Raw genomic sequence first — 25880 nt, forward strand, 5'->3', positions numbered from 1 at the left:
ATTCACATTTGCATTCATCCGTGCTTACGGTAATTTAAAATTCGAGAAAATATTACATAAATGGTATTCAGGAATCGGTACATAAAATTAGAATAAATCCTATTATTATCATCAATTTTGTGACATCAATGGTGTGTACCACTAACTATACCATACAAGTTTTTTTTTACATGAAGCAATTTCCTTATTTTCCATGGAATAAAGCTTTTTCCTTAAAGAAAACGCAACAGCTAGGAGACGAAATCAGATAGTGACACCATTGGTATCCCAACTCCGAATTACCTGTTTCAAATACAGATGATTGTTAGTTGTAAAACTATTCATCCCTCCTACTATTATTATCATCAAATGTGTGACATTAAAGATTAACTCCATTTGCAAGGTATTCAAAACATGCAGAAGTAGTAGTATTTAAATAACACACTACTCTCCTCTGCTTGGCAGCTGAAAACTGGAAACCATCCATCATGATGAAGATGAAGATCATTGTTAACGTCTTCGCCTCTCTCTCTTTTCTATTCATTCTTCTAAATCCAACAAGGTGCTTTATCTTCTTCTTTTTCTACCTCTGTTCTATTCTGTTATATTATTCTCTTTCCTAATACTCCCAATATTACATTGCATTTACATTTAATTATAATGACCAACCGCCAAGCTTTGAACATAAAGATATCATGCGATTTTATAACTGTTTGAACTTATTAATTATTCTCTTACATTAATTGCAGTTAAATTTTACTTACATTCTTTCTTTCTTTTGAATCCTGGATCTCTCTGTTGAAAACACCAGAGTTTTTTACAAAACTCTTGGCAAGTTAACCAATTTTAGGACATTTGGAGTAGTAATAATAATAGAGGTTTTGGAAAGGGTTTTGACAGGAATCTCTCTGCACTTGCTATTTGCTAAATTATTTGCTATAGGTGTACAATCAATTATTTAGGTCTTCTTTATGTAACATTTTGGAGAATGAATTTTCTTGCATATTAGATTGAGATCGAATTCACCAAATGTTGCTCCCTTTAGCTCTCAATATGTTTTCCAACACAAAATTAGTTTCTTTGTACAAATTTCATGATATCAGTGAAGATTAGTGCATAAACTATAAAAGTAGGGGTTAATATTATCTTTCAACTTTACAATCAACCCGACTCCATAAAAGCCTTAGTCCTAAAAACTTTGGAACGGCTCACTTTGTTCAAGATTAGAAAGAAAATATATTATGAGTATAGTATTTTTATGATTTGTATCCTTTTTTTTTTATGTCGTTGAATCATCTATTTATGAGCGTAGTATTTTTATGATTCGTATCCTTTTTCTTTTTCCTTTTTTGTCTTTGTTGAATCATCTATTGAATTGTGTAAAATTATGTGACATAGTTTATCGGTTTTATGAAGAAAATGATGTGAATAAATGGTGTCATGTTTCAGGGTATCGTCCAAAAATCAATCTGATGTGAAATTAGAACATGCGAGCTTTCCACCTAGAGGTTGGAACTCCTATGATTCCTTTAGTTGGACCATTTCTGAAGAAGAGTTCTTGCAAAATGCTCAAATCATATCTGAGCGTCTACTCTCTAGTGGATATGAGGTAGGAAGATTGGGGATATAAAATTCTCTATTTTACTTTTTATTTTCAACTTTATATTTCATCAATCACAATTTGCTAAATATTCATTTTACTTTCTTTTTATAAGTAAAATACTCAAAAGATTAAAATGAAAAAAATAAATAAATAAAAAATCTATACCGTGGATGAATATATATATATATATATATATATATATATATGATAAGTAAGAAAATATTAAGTGAGGCCTAGGTTCCAAAAAGAACAAAGACAACTAGGGGGAACTGGCCCATAAGCTTCCTTACAAAAGATCCATTGAGGGATGGAAGAGATGGGTTGGGGACCTTGGGCTCCTTGAGTTGAAGAAAAAAAAGCCCAACGGGCTAGCATATGGGCAAGTTCATTACCCAAAAAGGGCAAATCATTTTCTTTTTAATTCATTATCCAAATCAAAGATTGACATATTGATTAACTAATGAAACTGTTAGTTATGTTTTTTCCCCTTTCTTTTTATCTCTGCAATGTAGTATGTTGTGGTGGATTATCTATGGTATCGGAGAAAGGTGGAAGGTGCTAACCCTGACTCTCTAGGATTTGATGTAATTGACGAATGGGGGAGGATGGTCCCTGACCCAGATAGGTGGCCTTCCTCTAGAGATGGAAAAGGGTTCACTGAAGTAGCCAAGAAAGTGCATGACATGGGTTTGAAGTTTGGGATTCATGTTATGAGAGGAATAAGTACACAAGCAGTGAACGCAAACACCCTCATATTGGACACAAAAACGGTATTGTCAGAGCATTTTTCATTTATTTATAGTTACTTTATGAAAGAACAAGGAAGCACACTCAATTTTAAAGTTTATTCCTCAGAAATATGAACAATGTTATTGAAATATATAATGCAAATAGCAAAAACAAGTGTCAAGATTAGTTAGCATTAGCAATAATTGCTTAAGCTTATGTTTTGATATATTTATTTTTATCAGGGAGAGGCTTTTGAAGAGGGTCGCAAAAAGTGGACTGCACAAGATATAGGGATTAAGGAAAGGCCTTGTTCATGGATGCCACATGGTTTCATGAGTGTAAATACCACGTCGAGAGCAGGAGCTGCCTTCTTGAGGTCACTCTATACACAGTATGCTGAGTGGGGTGTTGATTTGGGTAATTAATTTGACCATTGTTATTGGAAAGTTGTCCTTACTCTGTATACATTGCTACAGCATATCAGTTAAGACTGTTCTTGACATCCCATGAATTTATGCATCTAGAAGCTAAATTTTTTTTGATATGTGCATGCTGTACAACCATAACTTTATACAAATATCTTTTGATTACAACAAATTCAATTGGACAGTCACATGTTTGGCAGCTCAATCTTTACTTTCCACTTTCTAAGTTTGACATTGATTGCTTAATTATGTTTTCTTGTAGTGAAACTTGATTGTGTATTTGGTGCTGACTTGGATATGGATGAAATAGGCACTGTGTCAGAGGTAAGATGCATATTCTCTCTCTCTCTCTCTCTCTCTCTCTCTCTCTCTCTCTCTCTGCGATATTTTGGAGAAAATCTAAGGATACAACTTTTGTGTCACAACCCTAATGTGACTAATGAGTGGTAAGAACAAATGATGGGTTTTTGTGAAAGTGATAGATATCTTATCATAGTCTACTACGTCAAAGTTTTGATAAAAATTGTGAAACTCAATAATTTGTTCAAAATTTGCATGGTTGATTTATGCCTAGATTTTGAAGCAACTTGACCAACCCATATTGTATTCGCTGTCTCCTGGAACTGGTGTGACCCCAAAACTGGCAAAGGCTGTGAGTGGATTTGCAAACCTGTATCGAATAACTGCGGATGATTGGGATTCATGGGGAGATGTTGCATCTCATTTCGATGTTTCAAGGTGAGAAGACAGTTCTATTTTTGTTCAAGATTTTTGGAGTTTCAATCACACTAATCATTATTTCTTTTTCATTTAATGCCTTTTTGATCTATGAATACTGAAAAACACAATTTTTTTTTTTTTTTTTTTTTTTACTAGGGACTTAGCTGCAGCTAATTTGATAGGAGCTGATGGCTTGCTGGGCAAGTCATGGCCTGACTTGGATATGCTACCACTAGGATGGCTTACCGATCCAGGTAATAAAATTTTTCTTGTTACTTTTCCTTCTAACATAAAATGAATAATTTTCTTGTTACTTTTCCATTCTCTCTCTTCCTTCTTTTAAAATTTAATATAATTTTTTGCCATATATAACACATTAGATTTATTAGCATCAGAGATTCAGAGCATATAGCTCCAAAAACATTATAAGGAAATATTATTAGAAAAAACTTCTTTTCTTTTCTACAAACAAATTCTTTTTTATTTGGTATTTAAAAATGTTTCGGATACACAAATCCATGAATATTCTTTTTTATTAGAAGTAGAGATGCAATGATTTAAAGATTAAAATTTGGAGACATGACCTACTTTGTCATCTATATTTTATAAAAGAAAGAAATTTTTATTTATTTATTTAGTATGATCATTATTATATTTCTCTTATAATACTTTTTATACATCAAGATAAACCGAACATTTATTATTTAATTTATTGAAATGAATTAATTTGTATAATTTTATGTTTTCCTATTTTTAATTTTAAATGTGTAATATTTAATTTATTTAATAAAAACATTGATTTATATTGTTTAAAGAATGTGGGTTCCAATTAGGGTAACGAGTAAAGTCTCTTGTGATTAAATTAAAGACTTGGACTCAAATCTAACCTAAACAAAAAATAATCTAATCAGTGTCTTAATCTAATGATAAAAAGTAATTATTATTTAGCTCACAATATAGGTTTTAAATTCTATCGCATTTATAAAACGATATTTATATAATATTTTTGTGATTAATATAATTTAAAACGTATCATATAAAAATGAAAGAAAATATTTGTCTTCAATTATATAAAAATGACTTGATGAAATTTTCTTATATTTGAGAAAAATGATGAGTAAATCTTTTTTTTTTTTTTTTTTTTTGCCGCTAGAATAACTTGGTTTAAAAGACATGTTTTAAAGTGTAAATTATACATATATGTATATTACTTTTTTCTTTTGAAAAGAGATGTGTATTATTTTGTAGATTTATAAATTATTGATCAATTTAACTCCAAAAAAAAATTTCTGGCTCCCCTACCGGCCATTACAGAGTACTGTTAGATAAATCAATGAACTTAGTTATACATTTATTGGTTCTTGACGTAGCAGTTTCGAGTGTCAAATAGGTCCATCAGTCCATGCACTCAAATGTGCATTACTTCAAATTCAATCTTTACAAACAAAGAACTTGCCATTCCAAGTCCGCTGAGTGACTTTTACCAAAACAGAGGTACTGTCTAAACTCTAGACCAAGTGGCATGGCTTCAGAAACAAGTTCTCTAACCCACTTCTTTAACATCAGTGGATAGTTAATTAGAGATTTTCAAAAGGCCCGGAATATATATGCTTACATTTGACTGTTTAAGTTGAGCCTAGCCTAGACATATAAAAACCCACAATTAACTTCAATTTTTTCAAATATTTTAGCTGCAAATGAAGGTCCACACAGAGCATCTAACCTTACTGCAGATGAGCAAAGAACTCAGGTATCTATATCAAAACAAAGAAGTTAGTTCTCGATAACCCTTGAAATAACTAAGCACTCTATTTTGACCTTATCTTTCTTATTTTGATAGATTACATTGTGGTCTATGGCTAAGTCTCCTCTCATGTTTGGAGGAGATGTGAGAAACCTTGACAACGCCACATACGACCTCATAACAAATGCTGTTTTGTTGGAGATAAATTCCTTTAGCTCAGGCAACATGGAGGCATGTGTACCCATCTAATCTTTTGTAGTCTTAGGAAAAATAAGCTTTGTCTAAATAGCAACGTAACATATAATTTAATTTTTTGTACAGTTTCCTTATATTACTAATGGAACTCGTTCTTGGATTGCAACTGGAAGAAATGGTAAGACTCCCCAACCAACAAAGAACTCCAATAGAACTCCAATTAGTAGAACCTCATAGCTCTGCATTGCCCAAGTGTAAATTTTTTTTTTTTTAAGTGCATAATTCTATTCTTCACAATTTTTAATGATTTTTCATGAATTAAAAAAAAAAAAAAAAAGAATAATGCTATTGTTAAAACTTTTTAATGATTATTCTTTCATGCTTTCTAGGAGAAATATATCTTGCATTTTTCAATGTAAACACTGTTCAGACAGTAATAACTGCAATGACATCCGACCTGGCTAAGGTACTTCCTGGTAAAAACTTGAATTCCTGTAAGTGCCATGAACTATGGAGTGGAAAAGACTTTGGGGTATTAAATCAGTCTCTATCAACGGCGGTAGAAGGCCATGGATGTGCACTATTTATCCTGAACTGTAGTTAGCATTGTGGATAAATAAAACAAATTCAGATGTAAGAAGGCAATGATAATTCTTTGTGAGAAATTTTGTTGGACTCTGTTTCTGATATCATTATGTATGTTGCCATTTAATCTTGGGAATCCCTCGCTTCTATGTTTCAGCGTTTCACTGTCTTTTGTATTAGTTTTCTGAAGTTCAAAATTTTAGAAAATATTGTGAGAAATCTGTTGGACTCTGCTCTTGATACACCCTAAAATGATGCACATGTATCATTGTGCCTTTCCAGAGTTATCTATTGCCCATTGATTGAAAATAAATCTTGGGACATTATGCTGCAATCATGTAATATTATAAAATCCTTCCCTAATCATCAAATGTATCTTATCAGTCCCTAAATTCATTTTCTTCCGTTTTTGATAAACAATAACAACTGTGGAAGTATTTATGCAATTATCTTTGCTATTAAAGAGAAGCTCCTAATTCCTTGTTTCAATTCAAGGGTTTCCCACACCTTGGAAATTTCACTTGGAAGGAGTAAGAATATTTTCTGTTAACTACATGACACTTGCTCCTTTATCCTCACCACTCCTAAGATACCAACCACTGCTAAAATCAACAACAATTTCATATCAAAAAGTGCAATATACCCACACAACAATGAGTGTAAAGGAAATTGATCATGAAAGAATACATATTTGGCATCAAGATTAGGCTCAACTTCCATTTAAAATTGGAACTTACCACAAATTCTATTATCAAGAATTTCATAATCTTATAAAGACCAATACCAATTAACCAAACCTATGGATAGTAGAGAACCGAATTTAAGGTATATAAGTTATCCTTCAGTTATATTATCACTATTTGATAATCCCTTCAGATCTTTAATGGGGCTCCTAATTCTCTATTTTATTAACAAAACTAACTTTTAGGTCATACGTTTGCTAGCTTCAATTCATTCTTCAGTCTTAATTCACATGTAGAAAGTTCTGTAGACAAACGTTATAAACAAAACTGATAGAGAACATCATACAAACATATATATAAAGACAAAACAAACAATGGTTTTTATGAATTTAATTATTGTAGAAAGTCCTAATTCTCTATTTTATTAACAAAACTAACTTTTAGGTCATACGTTTGCTAGCTTCAATTCATTCTTCAGTCTTAATTCACATGTAGAAAGTTCTGTAGACAAACGTTATAAACAAAACTGATAGAGAACATCATACAAACATATATATAAAGACAAAACAAACAATGGTTTTTATGAATTTAATTATTGTAGAAAGTTCTATAGACAACATTAAAACTGATAGAGAACATCATACAACATATAAAGACAAAAAAATAAAATTTACAATGGTTTTTATGAATTTAATTAAGAAAAACTGTATCTCATGGTCTCACCAAATCTTCTATAAAAATAAAATAAAATAAAAAGGGTCTCTCCAAAGGTTGGTTCGTATCTTGAAATTTAAGAAAAATACTCTTTTTACTGGATCTACTTGTGACCTATTGAGATAAATACTGTATTTAAGAAAAATACTCTTTTTATAAAAATTAAAGTTAACTTTTTTTAATTGCTGAACTTATGTTCCGGGTATTACTCACACTTCATTTATTAAGATTGAAAGACTCCCTGCAAGACTTGTAAAAATATAAAATAATAAAATAACTATTTAATTGTTGATTCTGAATCGCAAAGAGCAATCATGGCTCAGCAGTTGCATTTGAAGAAGAGATGACCATAAATATATAGTTTAGAAATGGAGTTGTTTGTTTTGTTTAGACCCTTATAAAGGTCAAAATGGCCAAATACCACCAATTTCTGAATTTTTTTATAAAAAAAACACTGTTTTGGAACTATATAGGGAAATACCACTTTTTATGGTACTCGAGTTTCTCAAACTCGAGTTCCTAGAAGTTTTGCCACCGTGGCACTGCTGAGGTGGAAATTGGGCAATTAAAAAAAATTATGTGGTACTCGAGCATGGTAAACTAGAGTACCATACAACACAATACTCAAGTATACCAGGCTCAAGTACCATTTTATAATAAAATGCTTTTTTTTTTTTTTTGGATTATCAACAAATAAACATAAACATAAAATGGTGTTTATTTTATTTATAGAGTACTCGAGTTCACCATGCTTGAGTACCTAGTAATTTTTTTTTTTTTTTTTTTGGGATTATCAACAAATAAACATAAACATAAAAATAAGTAGCTTTTTTACGTTTTTATTTATTTAAATAGAAGCATTGTAAAATATAGAGATTTTAATTTCAAAATATGAATTTAATTTCTACATTAAGTAAAACTGTTCACTGTTTTCTCACAAAAATTGTTTACTGTTTTCTGCATAAACTATTTCTAGCATTTTGCATAAAATTATTTTCTATTCAACATTATTTAAAAAATTGTTCACTCTCTTTTCTGCGTAAATTATTTTCTATTCACTATTTAAAAAATCATTCATTGTTTTCTCATAAAACATCTAGTGAAATCGTTTTTTTTTTCAATCTAACGCCAAATCCGAATGCTTTTTCATGTTTGAATTTCACAATAATCGAATCTATTTTTCTGCATTGATAAAATTTGTTTCTACATTAATAAAATTTGCACTCTGCCCATCATGTTTACTGTATATTCAAATCTGCTTACTGCATTCATAAAATCTATTTTTTGCATTAAATAGAACTATTCACTGTTTTCTCATAAAAATTGTTTAACTGTTTTTTGCATAAACTATTTCTAGTATTCTGCATAAAATTATTTTTTGTTCAGCATTATTTAAAAAATTGTTCACTCTCTTTTCTGCGTAAATTATTTTCTGTTCACTATTTAAAAAATTGTTCACTGTCTTCTCATAAAACACCTAGTGAAATCGTTTTTTCTAAATCTAAACGCCAAATCTGAATGCTTTTTCATGTTTGAATTTCACAATAATCGAATCTATTTTTCTGCATTGATAAAATCTATTTCTACATTAATAAAATTTGCACCTTGCCCATCATGTTTACTGTATATTCAAATCTGCTTACTGCATTCATAAAATCTTTTTTTTGCACTAAGTTAAACTGTTCATTGTTTTCTCATAAAAATTGTTCACTGTTTTCTGCATAAACTATTTCTAGCATTCTGCATAAAATTATTCTCTGCTCATCATTATTTAAAAAATTGTTCACTCTATTTTCTACGTAAATTATTTTCTATTCACTATTTAAAAAAAATTGTTCCCTGTTTTCTCATAAAACACCTAGTGAAATCTTGTTTTCTAATTTTAAAAGCCAAATATGAATGTTTTTTCATATTTAAATTTCAAAATGAACGAATTTGTTTTTCTGCATTGATAAAATCTATTTCTACATTAATAAAATTTGCTCTCTGTACATCATGTTCACTGTATATTCAAATATGATTACTGCATTCATAAAATCTGTTTTTTTGCATTAAGTAAAACTGTTCACTGTTTTCTCAAAAATATTGTTCACTGTTTTCTACATAAACTATTTCTAGCACTCTGCATAAAATTATTTTCTGTTCAGCATTATTTAAAAAATTGTTCACTCTCTTTTCTGTGTAAATTATTTTCTGTTCACCATTTAAAAAATTATTCCCTATTTTCTCATAAAACACCTAGTGAAATCTTGTTTTCTAATTTTAAAAGCCAAATCAGAATGCTTTTTCATGTTTAAATTTCAAAATGAACGAATTTATTTTTCTGCATTGATAAAATCTATTTCTACATTAATAAAATTTGCACTCTGCACATCATGTTTATTGTATATTCAAATCTGTTTACTGCATTCATAAAATCTGTTTATGCATTAAGTAAAATTATTCACTATTTTCTCTTAAAAATTGTTTTTTGCATTAATTTTATGCAAAATGCTAGAAATAGTTTATGCAGAAAATAGTGAACAATTTTTGTGAGAAAACAGTGAACAGTTTTACTTAATGTAGAAATTAAATTCATATTTTGAAATTAAAATCTCTATATTTTACAATGCTTCTATTTAAATAAATAAAAACGTAAAAAAGCTACTTATTTTTATGTTTATGTTTATTTGTCGATAATCCCAAAAAAAAAAAAATTACTAGGTACTCGAGCTTGGTGAGCTCGAGTACCTTAGAAATAAATATAAAAAAACATTTTATTATAAAATGGTACTAGAGCCTGGTATACTCGAGTATTGTGTTGCATGGTACTTGAGTTTACCATGCTCGAGTACCACATAATTTTTTTTAATTGCCCAATATCCACCTCAGCAGTGCCACAGTGGCAAAACTTCTAGGAACTCGAGTTTAAGAAACTCGAGTACCATAAAAAGTGGTATTTCCCTATATAGTTCCAAAACAATGTTTTTTTACAAAAAATTTCAGAAATTGGTGGTATTTGGCCATTTTGGCCCCCCTATAAACAAGATTTGTTTAACCTAATGTAGCCAAGTAGTTATTTAGGTTAATTATTCAGATCTAGATTAAACTCATGCAATCATATTACCTAGTGCGGAAAAGTAAAGAAGACAGTAATATGATGACTCAAGAAAACTAATGAAACCAATCGTTTCAAGGTAAAAAATCTAGAGAGGATTTAACCTAACTATCCTCAAGATAAACAAATTCATTATGATAGAATGGATGTTTACAATAGATTTAAACCCTAAATCTAAAGCTACCTCTTATAAAACTTACTAACACGACCACATATAGCTCCGACTCCACCTTAAGGACAGAGCCAGAACTTTGAGTTACTTCTTAGCTACTGAGATTTCTTTTTTTGTATGGGTAAGAACAAAATTATTTTTGTTAAGAATTTTTTAAAGGGCAAGGTTGTTTATTTTGGATAAAATTGGTTTATTAAGCTTAATATTTTTAGTTTTATTATTGGTAATTTTTGTTGTTGAGTTTTTTTTTTTTTTCTTTTTTTGGGTTTGTATATTTTATTTTAGATTTTAGATCTATAAATTTTTTATGGTCACTAAAATGAGGAAAATGCTAGAGTTACAATTTTTTATTATTATAAATTACTGATGTGATAAGCGGCTAATGGTAAGTAAAAAAATTATGAGAGTAGTGGGCCCATATACGAATCAATAAGAATTTGCTACCAAAACAGTTTGTAAAAATATTGTAAAAAAGTTTGTGAATATAGTATTATTCTTAAAAGAATCAATAATATTATTTAAGGAAAACAAAATGTAATTTTATAGAACAAAATTGCTAAAATTAGTACACATACATATAATAATATATATATATATATATATATTTTTTTTTTAAAAGGAGGGGGTGGGGGGAGGGGGGGGGGGAGGGGGGTGGGCATTGCCCCCCTAGTCCAATGATGGCTCCATCCATGCTCCACTGACTCTTCTATCTTAGATGTGCTAAACACAAACTCCCACGTTTGTAACTTTGAGATCCCACTCAAAGGTTTTAGATCATTAGCAGTTATTAATCTTGTAGCAGCAACTCTAGATTTACCGGTTCTAATGGTATGAGAATGATTTCCGGCAGTGACTTTGAAAGGAGAAAGCATAATACCTTTTAGATCTCACAAGAGCACCTTTAAAGTCATAACAAAACATGTCTTAGGGTTTCCTTTAAATATTATGTGAAATAGATCTAAAATCCTAATCACTTAATGGGCTTAACAAGCTATACTGGGCCAAAATTAAATTCTGTAGAACCCGTCTTTCGATTAGTCTAACATGTTCTCTCTATCAATTGAACTTGGCATGTTTCGAATTTCTGAACCTGCAGCTTCCTTTTTCTTGTATTCTGACTTGCAACACCTTGAACATTGTCTAATAAACCCTATAGACTCTATGAACTATATGTAAACAAGTTCATGTTCACGTTTTGCCCATTGTTCTAAACTTTTAGAACCTAATAGGAGTAACATTTGAAGAAGGCAAAAATAAGGAATGACAAGATGATGTTGCAACTACTGCTTGAATATAGTTTCCCTCAATGGCAAAAAATTACGTAGTGAAGACATATCTATTCCTCAATTATAAATGACGTAAAGAGAAAATGATAACAGATGGTGGCAAAACCAACAATCTAATCCCATCCACAACTTGCAAAAATGTGCAATAAAGGTAAGTGACTAAAACACCTAGAGTTTATAAATAATTATGGTAGTTATTTAATTTTATTATGATTGAATTTGTATATAGAAACTTCTATTCTAAAATTAATTACGCATTTATTGTTTCTAAAAAAAAAAAATAGTATTAGGCATTTATTATTGTTGTGCTTGTCTATGAAAGTATAGAATCTACTATTTTTAAAAAAAAAAGTTTGACTTTACTTATTGTATTTTTTTAACTAGAATCTCCTTTTGTTTTAATAAGAAATCGTCACATCACCCACTAACTAAATAAAAGGTAAATATTAAAACTCACTACCGCTTCTTATTGTGTATTTAAAACAAAAGGAGACCTCCAGTTAAAAAGGTACTGGAGATAAACCAAACTCTTAAAAAAATATAAATTGTTAAGATTTTAATGTAGGGTTAAAAAATAGAATAGAATTCAAAACCAATTAAAAAGTATATAATAGAATAATGATGTGCAAAATTATAAGCTCTCAAAAGCTTATATGACAAAATATTGTGACATCAACCAAAAGTCAAATTGTAATAAAAGAGAGATTATAATAGATCATGTGATTGCTTCCTTAAATAGCTCTAATAACTGTTCCTAAAAAAAATTAGCTCTAATAATTATGGCAAAGACCAAATTTGGTATCAAGGGCGTAATTGCTTGGAGGATATTGTGAGATTGTTTTCCTAGATGATGGTTGACTATAGCAAGATATGGTCATAATGGGAATTGCTGGGTTTTGTATTTTGCCTTGATTTGGCTAAATTCCAAAAGACTTGCTGTAAGACCTATGATGATGCAAAAAATCCGTAGTTAAGTTCCTCGTCAGTGTAGATGGATGATAATATTGGATTCATCTCTTATGAATACCTTCAATAAGACTCAAGCTAAGAAAATATACACCGGCTAGTGCATCACAGACGGATGCTTTGGCATACAAAGCTCCTTTGTTACTGTTGCTCCAGCCGTTGCTCCGTCCATTACTCTTTGTCATAAATGCTTGTAATGAATGCGTAACGCATTTTAGGCACATCAATGTTCTAGTGACGGTTTCATTATTTTTTCGACTCATCAACCTATATTTAGATTTTATTTAATTATATATTCTTTATTATTCTATATTTAAAATTTGTATATTTTAGATTTTTTATTCATTTAATTTTTTAACAGTTAAGGATGATAATTAAGGAAAACTCTGTTCCAAATACAGATACTTTTGAGCTGTGAAACTATTAGATCACTCCTATTATTATCGTCAAATGTGTGACATATATAGATCAACACCATTGATGTCCCAAGTTCCAACTCCCAATTAGCAGGTATTCAATTCATGAAAACTTAAAACCATCCATTATGATGAATATCATTGTTATCGTCTTCGCCTCTCTCTATTTTCTATTCATTCTTCTAAATACAACAAGGTGCTCCTTCTTCTTCTTTTTTCTTCTACTTCTATTATATTATATTATATTATTATCTTTCCTAATTCTCCCATTATTGCATTGCATTCGCATTAATTATAATGATCTACTGCCCAGCTTTGAAGATAAAGATAACATGCGATTTTATAACTGTCTAAATTGATTAATCATTTTCTCCTACATGTTTCTCCTAAATTAATGACTAGAGTAAGTTTAACTATATTTTTTGGTTGAAAATTTGATAGTTGTCTAAACTGATTAATCATTTTCTCCTACATGTTTCTCCTAAATTAATGACTGCAGTAAGTTTAACTATTTTTTTGGTTGAAAATTTGATAGTTGGAGATGAGAGATTTGAACTCTGGATGTCTCCATAAAAAAATAAAAAAAATACCAGAGGTGTCCACTAGTTGAATTTCAAGATTCTTGGCAAGTTAACCATTTTTAGGAAATTCAGAGTGGTAATAATAAAGGCTTTGGTAAGGGTTTTGGTGGGACTCTGTGTTTGCTATTTGCTAAATTATATGCTATAGACGCAATGGCGGCTCTAGTAATTTTTTCTCTCTTTTGTGCATGTGTGTATGTGTTTGTTTCCTAAGAAATAAATAAATTAAAAAAAAAAAAAAAAAAAAAAAAAGGGGGGTTAGGGTGGTCCTGTGACCACCCTGGCTTCAATGTGGAGTTGCTCCTGTATTGATATACAATCAATTATTTAGGTATTCTTTGCTTAACATTTTGGAGAATGAATTTTCTTGCATATTAGATTGAGCAGCATTCTTACCGAATGTTGGTCTCTTTTACTCTCAATACGTTTTCCAACGCAAAATTAGTTTCTTTGTACAAATTTCATGATACTGGTAAAGATTAGTGCATAACCTAGCTAGACTCCACAAAAGCCTTAGTCTTAAAAACTTTGGAAAGGGTTCACTATGTATAAGATAAAAAAGCAAATAAAGTAGGCTAAGAGGAATTTATGAGTGTAGTATTTTTTATGATTCGTATCATTTTGTTATGTCTTCGTTGAACCATCTATTTGAATTGTGTCAAGGCTATATGTGGAAGCACAATATGCGAGCTCCCCACCTAGAGGTTGGAACTCCTATGATTCCTTTAGCTGGACCATTTCTGAAAAAGAGTTCTTGGATAGTGCACAATTCATATCTGATCGTCTACTCTCTAGTGGATATGAGGTAGGAAGACTACAGATACAAATTTTCTATCCCACAATCACAAATCGCCAAAATATTCATTCTAATACTTTCGAGTAAATACTCACAGTTTATCTCTGCAATGTAGTATGTTGTGGTGGATTATCTATGGTATCGGAGAAAGGTGGAGGGTGCTGACGCTGACTCTTCAGGATTTGATGTAATTGACGAATGGGGCAGGATGGTCCCTGACCCAGATAGGTGGCCTTCCTCTGTAAATGGAAATGGGTTTACTGAAGTAGCCAATAAGGTGCATAGCATGGGTTTGAAGTTTGGGATTCATGTTATGAGTGGAATAAGTACACAAGCAGTGAACGCAAGCACCCTCATATTGGACACAGAAACGGTATTGTCAGAGCATTTTTCATTTATTTATAGTTACTTTATGAAAGAACAAGCACACTCAATTTAAAGTTTAATCCTCAGAAATTTGAACAATGTTATTGGAACATGTAATGCAAATAGCAAAAACGCAAATGTCAAGAATAGTTAGCAACAGTAATAATTGCTTAAGCTTATGTTTTGATATATTTATTTTTATCAGGGAGAGGCTTTTGAAGAGGGTCGCAAAAAGTGGACTTCACAAGATATAGGGATTAAGGAAAGGCCATGTTCATGGATGCCACATGGTTTCATGAGCGTAAATACCACGGCGAGAGCAGGAGCTGCCTTCTTGAGGTCACTCTATACACAGTATGCTGAGTGGGGTGTTGATTTGGGTAATTAATTTGACCATTGTTATTGGAAAGTTGTCCTTCCTCTCTTTACATTGCTAGCTACAACATATTAGTTAGGGTGTTCTTGAAATCCCATGAGTTTATGCATGCAGAAACTTAAAAATTTTGATTTGTGCATGTAGTACTACCGTAACCTTATATACAATCTCTTGATCACAACAAATTCAATTGGACAGTCACCTGATTGGCAACTCAAACTCCATTTTCCACGTTTTAAGTTTGACATCGATTGTTTATATTTTCTTGTAGTGAAACATGACTGTGTGTTTGGTGCTGACTTGGATATAGATGAAATAAGCGTTGTGTCAGAGGTAAGATGCATACCCCTCTCTCTCTCTCTCTCTCTCTCTCTCTCTCTCTCTCTCTCTCTCTACGTTACTGTCACATCTGCAGTGACATTTGTGATATTTTGGAGATGACATTTGTGATATTTAAATCTAAGAACACAACTTTTGCACAACAATTTTAATGTGGCTGATGTTAATAAATTCATGTTTTTCAAATTAATGTTAGCTTAATTCAATGATAAAATTTTTTGTTGATTTGAGAACAATTTATTTAGTTTTTTATTGAAAGTATCTTAAAATATACTTGTAATTTGAAAAAGTTTTTAAAAAAAAAATAATAATAAAAAAAGAGGTTTTAAAATGTTGTAAAAAAAAAAAAAAAAAAAAAACTAGCTTATAATTAAGCTAGTCCCAAACACACAAATTATGTACTTTTCCTTTCTTTTTTTTCTTTTTTTTTTTTTTTTTTTTTGGGCGGAAAACTGTATTTGGATAGTGAGTAGTTGAGCTTAGTCAAACAGTGGCCAAAGCTACATTTTTTTTTTTTTTTTTTTGAGAAACTCCAAAGCTACATTTTGTGTCCAGCATGCGATCTACCTTGCTCATGAGTGACACATGGAAGAAATTGATGAAGATTGTCTATTTATGTGCATGCTGAACGTGGCTAGAGAGTGGAATCTGACCATAGAGACCTCATTTCATTCCATCCACCTTGTAAAGAAAGAGAGAACCTTTACCTAAAAGCTGAAAATACTCTCATCCTCTCTTCTCCATTTCTCTCACCATTGCCATACATTTGAGAGAAATTTTGTTGCCTAAATTTCCTTCACCATCTACTAATTAAGTTTTGTGAGTTATGTGTTGAAGGTTTAGAAACTTAGGGTGCTATCACATATCCAATCCTATTGGTGGCTTTTTGTTGGTGGCTCAATAGTGGTGTCTCTAGGAAGCTAGTTGAAGATAGGGTTTCGTGAAGCTAGTTGCTAGGTGGAGCTTAGGAGACTCAAGTATATAGGGGAATATGAGTTTGGAAGGTTCATAGTCTTATAACTTGTACTACAACTATTCATATAATGGACAATTTCTAATGGTGTGGTTGGGGGAGAGATTTTTTCCGCTAGGTGCTCAGGTTTTCCTCTTCCTAAACATTTCCTTGTGTTTAGCCTTGGTTTGCTTTATTTCTGCATTTTCATATTGCTCTTTGTATGCTTTAGTTCATATTTGCACATGCTTACAATATGAAATTTGATTAATCACTGACATTGAACTAAATGGTAGTTTCGGATTAAAAGTGATTAAGCCATAAAATTGGTTTATGGGTTTCTAAATATATGCTAGGGTGTATTTAGCATTTCTCAATAAAGAATAAATAATGGGCCTATATGAAAGTGATATTCAGTTAGTCACAGTTTTTCACATAAAAAATATAACAAAAGTTGTGGAATACAATATTTTATTCAAAACATATGCGGTTGATTTATTAAATGGTGCGCCTTTGCCCAGGTTTTGAAGCAACTTGACCACCCCATATTGTATTCTTTGTCTCCTGGAACCCGTGCAACCCCAGCAATGGCCAAGGATGTGAGTGGATTAGTGAACATGTACAGGATAACTGGGGATGATTGGGATTCATGGGAAAATCTTGTGCCACATTTCGATGTTTCAAGGTGAAAAGGCAGTTCTATTTTTGTTCAAGATTTTTGGAGTTTAAGTTACACTTTAATCATTACTAGCAATGGGCTCGCACAATGCACGGATAATGCTATAAATTGCTATGTGAGAAGGTTATATAAAATGTTCAAAATATTTTAAAGTAATAACATGAAGTAATGTTGTGATAACATGAAGAGGTTTTTGTTAAATTAATGATGTAATACAAAATTAATTAAGGGATGAAGAATTTAAATTATAGAGTGTGTGTTTGGAACGCACGTCTTCTGTGCGTTCTAGCTTTTTGTTGAAAAATGGTGGGTCCCGTGCATTGTTCACGGGACCCGCAAGTACTTTTTTCAACAAAAATAGTTTTAAAACTGGGTCCCACAGCACTATTCACACATTTAAAAATGATTTTGCTATAGTATTTTCAATTTTTAGTTTTCAGCAATAAGCAGTATCCAAACAAACCCAGAGTAAGAGTAATTAAATGTCATGTAAATTAGAAATTAGTTATTATGTGGTGTTTCATAGTTTTTGTTTCTTCAATGCATTGGAGTTAACTTAAAGTTTTTGTAATATCATGTTAATGTTTTGACTTATAAAAATATCATAGAAAAATTATGATGTCACATTTATATTATTAAAGTATGAAAATGATAGGTTAAACACTCGGTGAAATAGTAATATCCTACTCATAGAATTTTATTATAACCCAAAATATGTTAAGAATTAGAGGTGAAAAGCTAAATGAAAAATTATTCTAACAAAGATCTACATGGCAGAACTACATGGTTTCCCACGAGATTTTTGCTATTTGAAATAAAATTTTAAAATAATAGGCATATAAAATATTGTTATATATGGTGCATACCTATATATAATTAGTGCACACCTATAGATAATTAATATGCATATTTACACCATTGACACATTCAATGAACTAAAAATTTGACATAAATACAAATTTTGATGAGGTGGAAGCCTAAATAAGAGAGTCTTAAGGAATGTGTCACTTAGTAGAACCTAATGCTCTCTCTCACATGATGTCTTTGCTTTTTTTTTTTTAATATATATATATATATATATTTTTTTTTTTTTTTTAATTGATTGATAGATGATTTCTTTTCCATGTAATTCCTTTTTGATCAATCATTATAGAATCCTGAAAAGCAATTTTTTTTTTTTTTTTTTGGTTAGGGATTTTGCTGCAGCTAATATGATAGGAGCTACAGGTTTGAAGGGGAAGTCATGGCCTGACTTGGATATGCTACCACTAGGATGGCTGACTGATCCAGGTTATAAGAATTTTCTTTTTACTTTTCCTTTATACATTTAATGAAGAATTTAGCATTTTTTTTTTTTTTTAATGTCAGGTACATATACAATTTTTTCTTAATTGGCCCCCGGATTTGCCTTCTTTCTTCTTTCTTTTAACATTTAATTATTATTTTTTGTCATATATAACTCAGTAGATTTAGACAAAAATGTAAATTTCACCTTTTAAGTTTGACTAAAATTCATTTTAATCCTCTAACTTTATTCTCGTTTAATTGAGTCCTTTAAGTTTCGAATTTACTCAATTCAAGCATTTTGTCCAATTTTGTTAAAAAAATTTCATTAAAAAATATTATTTTCACATAAAAAAAAATCTGTGAAATTAATAAAAATATTTTATAGATTTTTTATTTGATATTTTTTTTCAAAATTTTTTTTCTCATTAGTTGATGGCATACTTAACAACAATATTTTTTAACGGAATAAGACAAGAGACTTGAATTGAATAAATTTGAAATTCAAAGGATTTAATTGAACGAAAGTAAAATTAGATTACTGAAATAAATTGCAGTTAAACTTAAAGGATGTAATTTGCATTTTAGCCTTTGATTTAACAGCAAAAGAGCATATAGTTCCAAAAATATATAAGTAAATCTTATTAATAAAAACTTCTTTTCTTTTCTACCAAAAATTCTCTTTAATTTTGTGTTTAGAAAAGTTTAGGATACACGAATACATGAATTTTTATTTTTTATTTTTTATTAGAAGAAACATGCTATGATTTTATGATAAAAATTTTGAGACATGACCTACTTTCTCATCTATAAATAAAATAAATTTTTTTATTTAGTATTGTCATTATTATGTTTCCCTTATTATACATTATATACATCAAGACATATAAAATAACATTTATTAAAATTAATTGATTTGTATACTTTTATGTTTTCCTATTTTTAACTTTTAATGTGTGATATTTAATTTATTTAATAAAAACATTGATTTATAATTTTTAAATAATGTAATCCCAATTAGCTTAATGAGTAAAGTCTCTTGTGGTTAAATAGGAAACTTGGATTCAAATCCAACCTAAGAAAAAATGAAACTAATGAATGTCTTAGCTTGATGAGAAATAACAATTATTATAGAACGGACTCTATAAGTTTTAAATCCTAGCATATCTAAAAAAGTGTTTAAAGAATATTAATTGTGATTAATATAATTTTAAATTTTGAAGCATAATTATACACGATTTAATGAAAGAAAATATTATTTGTCCTTCAATTATATAAAAATAACTTGATGAAATTTTCTTATATTTGAGAAAATGATATGTAGAATAAATCTTCTTCTTTTTTTTGGCCTCTAGAATAAATTATTTTAAAAGACATGTTTTAAGTATAAATTATACATATATGTACATTACTTCTTTTTTAAGAATATATGTGTATTATTTTGTGGATTTATAAATTATTGTTCAATTTAACTCCCAAAAAAATTTCTAGCCCTGCCACTGGGAGGGACAGAGTACTATTAGGTAAATCAATGAACCTAGTTGTTGTTTAAGTGATTTTTGCTGTTACATTTAGGGGTTCTTGACCAAGCAGTTTCAAGTGACAAATGGGTCCATTAGTCATGCACTCAAATATGCATCACTTCAATTTCAATCTTCAAAAACAAAGAACTTGCCATTCCAATTCTGCTAACTGACTTCTACATTGTCTGTCTAGACCAAGTGGCATGGCAACAAGTTCTCCAACCTGCTTCTTTACTTGAAATATGTTATATATCTATGACAAATCATTGGATAGTTAATTAGAAATTTTCAAAAGTCCCAATTAACTATTGTTAACTTTATTTTTTTCAAATATTTTAGAGTCAAATGAAGGTCCACACAGAACAACTAACCTTACTCCAGATGAGCAAAAATCTCAGGTATTTATATCAAAACAAAGAAGTTAGTTATCTGTTGGTGTGTTTTATTAATACAAATAAATAAATATTTACATTTACAACTTATAATTTATTATGAGTATTCTATCTATTAATTTCAAATGGTTATTAAAAAAATTTATTATGTTTTTGTAACTTATATCTCCATTATATTGTCATTAAATTGATATTTATAACTTACATGTTTTCTATACCTATAAAAAGGGAGTTTTACCATTCTAGAGAGGTGAACTTCAAAGTCCTATATGTGTACACACAAATGTGTAAAAATGATAAAATGAGAAAACATGTATAGAATGGGTTTTTTATTTATAGACTTTTTGTGAACAAAGAAGGATGTATTATTGTGGTGGAGCTTTTTCTCTTGGGAGTAGTGCAAATTCGTGGAGAACACAGCATGTGTGACTAGGCTATTGTATCCTAAGGGAATCGTGCCAGTGAACCTATTGCACCGGATGAGATGTATCTTCGATATTCTCCCGATTGACACAGAATGCCTTAAAATAGCAAGTATCACACCTCAGTCGAGCCCTGCCTTACCATGATATCTATAATTTATTATTTTTATTTTTATGTCATATATTATCATTCATATGACTGCATTGAGATAAGAAGTGAAATTTCATTTTATTTGCTGTGAGCTTATTACATAATTGTGAAATATCAAATTATTTTATTAATTTAAACTGCGGATCCAACTTTCTCTGTAACCATTGAAAATTGGAATAATTAAGCACTCTATTTTGACCTTATCTTTTTATTTTCACAGGTGACTTTGTGGTCTATGGCTAAGTCTCCTCTCATGTTTGGAGGAGATGTGAGAAACCTTGACAACGCCACATACGACCTCATAACAAATGAGATTTTGTTGGAGATAAATTCCTTTAGCTCAAACAACATGGAGGCATGTGTACCCATCTAATCTTTTGTAGTCTTAGGAAAAATAAGCATTGTCTAAATAGCAACATAACATATTATTTAATTGTTTGTACAGTTTCCTTATGTTACTAATGGAGCTCGTTCTTGGATTGCAACTGGAAGAGATGGTACGATTCCCCAACCAACAAAGAACTCTAATTTGTAGTGCCTCATAGCTCTGCTTTGCCCAAGGGCAAAGATTATTTTCAAAAACTAAAAATTGCATAATTCTATTCTTCACATTTTTTTTAATGATTTTTCACGAATTATAAAATAATAATAATAGTAATGCTATTCTTAACGCTTTCTAATGATTATTCTTCCATGCTTTCTAGGAGAAGTATATCTTGCATTTTTCAATGTAAACACTGATCAGACAGAAATAACTACAATGACATCCGACATGGCTAAGGTACTTCCTGGTAAAAACTTGAGTTCCTGTATGTGCCATGAATTATGGAGTGGAAGAGACTGTGGGGTATTAAAGCAGTCTCTATCAAAGGCAGTAGCAAGCCATGGCTGTGAACTATTTATCATGTCCTGCAGTTAGCATTGTGGATAAATTAAAACAAAGATGTAATCGGTCATCTATGTTGTACTACATATAATGAACCCATTGGTTATATGAGGCAATGATAATTCTTTGTAACAAATCTGTTGGACTCTGTTTCTGATATCATAATGTATGTTGCCAACTTGCCATTTAATCTTGGGTAAGGCGGAAAATAGTTTACAAAAAATGAAAACGTAGACCAATTATTTCTGTCACCCTAACACTTGTAAATGCGGAAAATATTTTCCAGAATCAATTTATGTCGAACAAAACATAGCCTAAATTCCAAGTTTAATCATTCTTTGAACGTTTGGATATTAAATGTATAAAAATTACACTCAATAATTCGTGAAGAAAAATGTTCAGACATCAAAAAATTGTCTATAGTGAATATACAAAATTATATCCATTTATTGAAAAATTGTGTATATTAAATGTATTGAATTGTGTACATTTTTTGGAAAGTTGTATACGTTGAATATATATAATTTTGTATATTATTTGAAAATTTTTGTATATTAAATGTACAAAATTGTGTACATTGAATATGTAGAATTGTGTTACACTATGAAGTTGGGATATTGAATGTACAAAATTATGTATATTATTTGAAAAGAACAAAACTTAGGTATAGTACCTTAGGTGCTGTTTCTTAAATTCCCCTCTTAAGATTCAGCTATGTGACTACTTAACTAAAAAATACACTTCCATTTTGTGAGAAAAAATCCACATGGTAGAATCTTAAAAGGGAAACCTAAGAAACAAAACCTAAGTACTATACCTAAGTCTTGCTCATTTGAAAAATTGTGTACATTAAATGTGTACATTTTTAGACCCCTTAAAACACAAGTTGTTTAACCTAGTTATTTAGCCAAGTGATTACTTAGATAAATTATTCAAATCTAAATTAACACATTCAAATCATATCATGTAAATAATGCAAAAATATAAAGAACACACGATATGATAACCTAAGAAAACCAAACCAGTAAAAAACATAAGGAGGATTTAACCTAGCTATTCTCAAGGTAAAACAGATCCACTATGAAAAAATTGAAATTTGTACAATAAGACTTAGACCACTAATATCCTATTGCTACCTCAAGTAGAAAACTTACTACCACAACCACGTGATAGCTCCGAGTCCACAGACTAGTTCTTTCCTTCATCCACTGCAAACAAAAGTACTCCTACTTGTGATTTTGAGACTCCACTCAAAGGTTTCAGATCTTCTTTAAGTTCTTTATGCAGCAACTGAAACGATCACCAAGTTCTTGACATGAATTTTGATCTTCATAATTCTAAGTGTGTATAAAGGTAAACACCTCTAGATATCACAAGAGATTTAACACACAGCACATCAAAGACTTCTAAAACGTAGTTAGGGTTTTTCTTTTTATATTTGGAGTAAAACATAAAACCCTACACGTCAAACCAAGCTTGGGCTGAGGTGGAAAATTCTGCAGAAAAATTAATTTGAGTGAGGTTTGATCGATCGAGTCTAATTTTTTATCAATCGGGCCTTGCAGATTTAGACCAATAAATCCTACAATCATTCGATTCCAACTTTTATAAATAAACACACTTTGAGCAAGCCTAAACCTAGACTCTATGTTTTGATCATGATTTGCCAACATAATACATAATGAAGTTTTAATACATTTAGTTTCTAAAATCTTAGAACCTAATAAAATGTAAAGAATTCTCTACATTCTTTGCAAAATTATGTACATTGAATGCACAAAATTGAAAATTTGTGTACAATGAATAACTAAAATGAGTACATTCTTTAAGAAAATATGTACATTGAATATACAATATTGTGTATATGAAATGAAAATTGTATGCATTAAATCTACAAAAATGTGTATTGTAGGGGCACTGGGCCTTGAAGCCCATTATTTATGTATATAATGGACCTAAGGCCCAAGCCAAGGACTGAAGACGTTCGAGGAGGGTAAACGTTGTCAAAAGAGCCCATGTTAGCAAACGGAGAAATCAGTTTTGATCATAACAGTCCAAGGGGTTGTGTTGAGGATGAGAGCCTCCTCGGATAACCAAGGCCGAGGTCCGTAGTGGTGGTCCGCCGTCCAAGAGAATGAACTAGGAACACTCTATTGATACAGATAAGCACTATGGAAACACAAGACAAGGAGGTGTCCTAAAATATCTAAGAGGAAAGCTGCTACCACCGCATTGAATGCACTGCAGCTAACTTTTTGGCTGCATTAATGTGGAGAAGACCCCTGAACAGTGTTGCATTGGCTACCCCAACGCACAAAGGGACTGAAAGTATGTCCGATGGGATAAGCACTCAAGTGGTGACTTGGATGATCAAAAAGTGAAGGACCAAGATTGTCTAAGGAGAACTATATAATAGAAGAGACCCTCCATGAAGGAGATTGGGGGGGGGGGGGGGGGAAAGAAGAGGGAAACACTGTAGCAATCAGGAACCAACTTTGTGAACAAACTTGTAAGAAATATATAAGAACTAACTTCCTTGGACTTTGTCGAGGACGATTTTCTTTGGATCAATTCAATCTACTTTCCTGTTCTTGTCAATTGAGTTCAATTTATTTGTTGTCCAACTCATTTGAACCCAGTTTTCAAACCCACTCTCTACAAATTTATTGTTTTAGGCTTTTTGGGCCTAGGTCCATCCATCGTCTGGGTTAGAAACTCAAATCTGGTCCTTACATGTATATTAATTGAAAAGTGGTGTATACTCTTTAAAAAATTGTGTATGTTGAATATACAAAATTTTGTACATTATTTGAAAATTTGTGTATGTTTAATATACAAATTTTTTAGTTCTTTGAAAAAGTATATGCTTTGAATAAACAAAATTGTGTACAATTTTTGAAATTTTGTGGAAATTAAATGTGCAAAGTTTTGTACATTGTACATTAAATTTGTGCATATTGAATATATAGATTTGGAAAAAAATTTGTACATTAATATATAATGTTGTATACATTAAATATACAAAATTATCTATATTCTTTGAAAAAAAGTGTACAATAATGGACAAAATTGAATACATTTTTTTTATATAAAAAAATGTTTATATTCTTAGAAAAATTGTGTATATTAAATTTACATAAATATGTACATTCGAGTTCAGTATGCAAAATTATATACATTCTTTAAAAAATTTTGTACATTAAATTTACATAAATATGTACATTTGAGTTGAGTATACAAAATTATATACATTCTTTAAAAATTTGTGTACATTGAATGTACAAAATTGTGTTCTTTCTACTAAAAGTTATGTACTTTGAATATACAAAATTGTGTAATTTTTTTGAAATATTTTTACCATTCAATGAAAATTCTGTTCCTTGATTGTACAAAAGTATATATATTCTTTGAAAAATTGTACACCTAGGAGTATAGAACTTTGTACATTTTTTGACAAATTGTGTACTTTAAATATACATAATTGTGTACATTCTTCATAAAATTTGCGTAAATAAAACTATAGAATTTTGTAAATTCACTGAAAAGTTGTGTACATTGAGTGTAAATAATTTAAGAATTGTGTATATTAAATATATAGAATTATGTTTATTGAATATACACAATTGTAAAAATTCTTTGAAAAATAGCGTATGTTAATATACCTAATTATGTACATTCTTGCAAAATTTTGTGTGCTTTGAATGTATAGGATTGTGTACATTGAATGTTCATAATTGTGTGCATTTATTGAAATTTGTGTAGATTGAATTTACAGAATTTAATAAGGACAAAACTTAAGTACAATACTTTAGGTGCTAT

At 30.2% G+C, this 25880-nt stretch overlaps 2 protein-coding genes across 2 annotated transcripts; both read left to right on the plus strand.

Moving 5' to 3' along the window:
- Positions 1–297: 297 nt before the first annotated feature.
- LOC126718366 (alpha-galactosidase mel1-like) lies at positions 298–6136 on the plus strand. Its single transcript, XM_050420512.1, has 10 exons — positions 298–541; positions 1429–1588; positions 2095–2352; positions 2554–2728; positions 2999–3060; positions 3311–3474; positions 3613–3710; positions 5148–5206; positions 5297–5573; positions 5785–6136. The coding sequence occupies exons 1-9, from the start codon at positions 468–470 to the stop codon at positions 5447–5449; spliced, it is 1203 nt and encodes a 400-aa protein (XP_050276469.1). The 5' UTR covers positions 298–467; the 3' UTR covers positions 5450–5573; positions 5785–6136.
- A 7912-nt stretch (positions 6137–14048) lies between these two features.
- Positions 14049–22094, plus strand: LOC126719777 (alpha-galactosidase-like). Its single transcript, XM_050422297.1, has 12 exons — positions 14049–14060; positions 14274–14296; positions 14559–14700; positions 14807–15064; positions 15263–15437; positions 15705–15766; positions 17246–17409; positions 18596–18693; positions 20550–20608; positions 21396–21530; positions 21621–21672; positions 21880–22094. Exons 1-12 carry the CDS (start codon positions 14049–14051, stop codon positions 22092–22094), a joined length of 1395 nt encoding a protein of 464 aa, XP_050278254.1.
- The last annotated feature ends 3786 nt before the right edge of the window (positions 22095–25880 follow it).

Source organism: Quercus robur, chromosome 3 (assembly GCF_932294415.1).
Source record: "Quercus robur chromosome 3, dhQueRobu3.1, whole genome shotgun sequence".
NCBI lineage: Eukaryota > Viridiplantae > Streptophyta > Magnoliopsida > Fagales > Fagaceae > Quercus > Quercus robur.

What these genes read in the sequence shown, in the direction of transcription:
- LOC126718366 (XM_050420512.1), top strand. Translation starts at nt 468, where the DNA reads ATGATGAAGATGAAGATCATTGTTAACGTCTTCGCCTCTCTCTCTTTT. An exon ending in TACTCTCTAGTGGATATGAG is followed by an intron (nt 1,589 to 2,094) that starts GTAGGAAGATTG and finishes TCTGCAATGTAG; the next exon opens with TATGTTGTGGTGGATTATCT. An exon ending in AGGATGGCTTACCGATCCAG is followed by an intron (nt 3,711 to 5,147) that starts GTAATAAAATTT and finishes CAAATATTTTAG; the next exon opens with CTGCAAATGAAGGTCCACAC.
- LOC126719777 (XM_050422297.1), top strand. An exon ending in TGAGTGGGGTGTTGATTTGG is followed by an intron (nt 15,438 to 15,704) that starts GTAATTAATTTG and finishes ATTTTCTTGTAG; the next exon opens with TGAAACATGACTGTGTGTTT. An exon ending in GATTGCAACTGGAAGAGATG is followed by an intron (nt 21,673 to 21,879) that starts GTACGATTCCCC and finishes CATGCTTTCTAG; the next exon opens with GAGAAGTATATCTTGCATTT.